Source organism: Eimeria mitis, genomic scaffold (assembly GCF_000499745.2).
Source record: "Eimeria mitis Houghton genomic scaffold, Emh_scaff3519, whole genome shotgun sequence".
Taxonomy (NCBI): Eukaryota; Apicomplexa; class Conoidasida; order Eucoccidiorida; family Eimeriidae; genus Eimeria; species Eimeria mitis.
The window spans coordinates 1962-5875 of record NW_013571861.1 but is presented as its reverse complement, the minus strand read 5'-3'; the positions used below and the strand labels follow the sequence as shown (position 1 = coordinate 5875).

General features: G+C 53.4%; 1 protein-coding gene across 1 annotated transcript; it reads right to left on the bottom strand.

Annotated features, from left to right (window-relative positions):
• Positions 1–702: 702 nt before the first annotated feature.
• On the bottom strand, positions 703–3597 carry EMH_0066850 (uncharacterized protein; the record flags this gene model as incomplete). Its single annotated transcript, XM_013498554.1, has 3 exons — positions 703–1493; positions 1683–2208; positions 2530–3597. 3 exons carry the CDS (start codon positions 3595–3597, stop codon positions 703–705), a joined length of 2385 nt encoding a protein of 794 aa, XP_013354008.1.
• Between the last annotated feature and the right edge of the window lie 317 nt (positions 3598–3914).

Here is a 3914-nt window from a genome sequence, read left to right as displayed (position 1 = left end):
ATATATATATATATATATACATATATATATATATATATATATACATACATATATATGTATATATATATATATATATATATATATATATAGTAAGAAGATACAAAGAAACAACGATAAATATGAGGAGACAAAGGAGACAAAAACAATAAACAGAAGGAGACAGAAAGAGACAAAAAAAACAAAAAATAAAGACAGAAGGAGACAGAAACAAAAAAGGAGACAGGAGACAGAAGGAGACAGGAGACAAAAAAAGACAAAGAAAAACAAAAAAGGACACAGGAGACCGAAGAAAACCAAGAAAACAAAAAAGCAAAAAAAGGAGACAGGAGACAGAAGGAGACAAAAAAGGAGACAGAAGGAGACAAAAAAAAGGAGACAGAAGGAGACAAAAAAAGGAGACAAAAGGACACAAAAAAGAGGAGACAAAAAAAGGAGACAACAGAAAAAGGAGACAGAAGGAGACAAAAAAGGAGACAAAAAGGAGACAGAAGGAGACAAAAAGGAGACAAAAAAGGAGACAAAAAAGGAGACAAAAAAGGAAACAGAAGGAGACGAAAAAGGAGACAGGAGACAGAAACAAAAAAGAGACAAAAAAAAGGAGACAGAAGGAGACAAAGAAGGAGACAAAAAAGGAGACAAAAAGGAGACAAAAAAAGAGACAAAAAGAAGGAGACAAAAAAGGAGACAAAAGGAGACAGAAGTTTATCTTACGATGGAGGCCCTTTTAAACTTTTCGCTAGAAGGAGACAGTTTGTCTGTGTCTGTGTCTTTGTCTTTGTCTTTGTCTTTGTCTTTGTCTTTATTTTTATTTTTATTTTCTTCTTCTTCTTCTCCCGGCCTCAACCCCCCACAGAAACTAACACGAAGACCCCGACCCCTGTAGCTTTGTCTTTGTTTTTGTTTTTGTTTTTCTCTCTCTGTCTCTGTCTCTGTTTCTGTCTCTCTTTCTTTATCTCCTTCTCTCTTTGTCTCTTTCTCTCCTTCTTTTTCTCTTTGTCTCTCTGTCTCTGTCTCTTTTTCTCTTCCTGCTAGACTGTCTCCTGCTGCTGCCTCTGCTGCTGCTGCTGCTGCTGTTGCTGCTGCGGCTTCTGTGTCTCCTCCGCTTGTGGGGGCCCCTGGGGGGCCCCCTGGGGGCCCCCCCGGGGGGCCCTCCTGGGGGCCCTCGGGGGGCCCCAACTGGGTATTGTCTTGTTCTTGCTGCTGCTGCTGCTTCGGCTGCTGTGCTGCTGCATGCTCCTCAGCAGCAGACACAGGGATTCTGCTGCAGTCCTCAACGGGGCCTTCAGCAGCAGCAGCAGCAGCAGCAGCAGCAGCAGCAGCAGCAGGTGTTTCTGCTGCGGCTGGTGCCTCTGGAGCCGTCTCCTTAGGTGTCGACTCCTCTGCTGCTGCTGCTGTTGCTGCTATTGCTGCTGCAGCAGCACTGCTCTCGCTGCTGCTGCTGTCTGCTTCTGCTGCTGAAGTTGTGGGGTCTCCTGCGGGGGCTGGACCTTCGGCTGCAGCAGCAAACAGCAGCAACAGAGCAGCAGCAGCAGCAGCAGCAGCAACAGCAGCAGCAGCAGCAGCAGAAGCAGCACGTATCATTGACAGGGTACCTGCTGTTAAAGAGAAGCATGGGGGCCCCCTTGCTGCTGCTTGGGGGCCCCTCATTATATATGTCTTTCATCTGCTGCTGCTGCACTTACATGGGGCCCCCCTGTCTCCTTCTGCTGCAGCAACTGTCTCCTTTTCCTGTCTCCCCTCCAGCTGTCTCTGCACCTCAATTAACTCTGCTGCTGACTCAGGGGCCCCCTCAGGGGCCCCCTCAGGGGCCCCCTCAGGGGCCCCCGCGGGGGCCCCCTCATAGACTCCTTCAGGGGCCCCCCCAGGGGCCCCCTCAGGGGCCCCCTCAGGGGGCCCCTCATGCTGCTCTTCAGGGGGCCCCCCAGGGGGCCCCTCAACCGGAGCCTCAGGGGGCCCCTCGGGGTGCCCCTCAGGGGGCCCCTCAAGGGGAGCATCGGGGGGCCCCTGACAGGCGCTTGCTTGGGGGGCCCCCCCTGGGGGCCCCTCTGGGGGCCCCTCTGGGGGCCCCTCCTCTGCGGGGGGTTGAGGGGGCCCCTCCGGCAGAGCGGAGGCCCCCTGAGGGTATTCATGTGGGGGCCCCTGTGGGGGCCCCTGTGGGGGCCCCTGAGGGGGAGAAAAAGAAAACACAGAACCTGGGGGCCCCGGTACCTACACGCAAAACACAAACCACACACATACGCTCGAAACCCTAAACCCTAAACCCTAGTAAACCCTAAACCCTTGTAAACCCTAAACCCTTGTAAACCCTAGTAAACCCTAAACCCTAGTATACCCTAAACCCTAGTAAAACCTAAACCCTAGTAAACCCTAGTAAGCCCTAGTAAACCCTAGTAAACCCTAGTAAACCCTAGTAAACGCTAAACCCTAGTAAACCCTAAACCCTAGTAAACGCTAAACCCTAGTAAACCCTAAACCCTATCAACCGCTACTACATAGAGGTGCTGTGTGTGAGCTGCAGCCTTTGCCTACCTCAGGAGCCCTTGGGGGCCCCTCTATACCGACAGTGGAGGGGCCCCCTGCCTCGCCGGGGGCCCCCTCAGTACCCTGCGGGGGCCCCCCTTCTCTGGTACCCTCCCCGGGGGCCCCCATAACATCTCCATAGCTGTCTGCTGCAGCAGCAGATGCAGCAGCAGCAGCGGAGCCATCGCTGTGCGCTGCAGCATCAGCAGCAGCAGCAGCAGCATCAGCACCAACAGCACCAGCAGCAGCAGCAGCAGCTGCTGCTGTTGCTGCAGCTGCTGCAGCAGGAGCAGCAGCAGCGACAGCATCCGTTTGTCTGTCTCCGCTGTAGGTGGTGTGTTGTTCTGTGTTTATACTGGTGGGGTTGCTGCTGCCTGCACCCCTATATATACTTGTACAAACAGAAAGGGCGCGGGGGCCCCCAGGGGGCCCCCCAGGGGGCCCCCCAGGGGGGCCCCCAGGGGCCCCCAAAGGAGAAAGGGGCCTCGGGGTGTATGTAGGGGTCAGGAAGCAAGACCCTCTAGTACCCTTGGGTCTGCTGTATAAGCGGGAGGAGAAGGGGCCCCCATAGTGCTGCTGCTGCTGCTGCTGCTGCTGCTGCAGCTGCTGCAGCCGCAGCGGAGGTACTAGGGGGCCCCGCATGCATAGCGATGAGCCGGGGGCCCCCAACCCCCCACTGCACCAATCACTACCTGCAAAAGAAACACACTCAAACAAACATCTGCTGCTGCTGCTGCTGCTGCTGCTGCTGTTGCTGTTGCTGTTGCTGCTGCTGCTGCTGCTGCTGCTGTTGTATATCGGACCTGCAGCAGCAGCAGCATCAGGGTGGCTGCTGCTCTCCTCTCTCTGTCTCCTCTTGAGCAGCGACTGTGCCGTTTGCTGCCGCAGCTCATCCCCAGACAAAGGCCTGCTGCTGCTGCTGCTGCTGCTGCTGCTGCTGCTGCTGCTGCTGCTGCTGCCTTCATCAGCAACCTCACCACCCCCACCCAGCACACTATCAAACCGCAGCCCCCGGCTTCCTCTGTTACTAAAACAACACCCCCCCCCACCAACCCCACCACTCGGGGGGCCCCCCATACCATGGGGGCCCCCCTGGGGGGCCCCCACACCCTGGGGGGCCCCCTGGGGGCCCCCGAACCCCTGTTGTGTTGTGTTAGTATTATTATTTATATTATTTATATTATTTATATTATTTATATTATTTATATTTATATTATTTATATTTATATTATTTATATTATTTATATTTATATTTGTTTGTGTTGGTTGTAGTTGTTTTGTTTTTGCTGCAACAAATTTATCTATGAGGAGGAGGAGGGGCCCCAGGGAGGGTTCAGTTAGTGCTGTTGGTGTTTGGGGGCCCCCCTCTATATCTTCTCTCTCTTGCTGCTTCT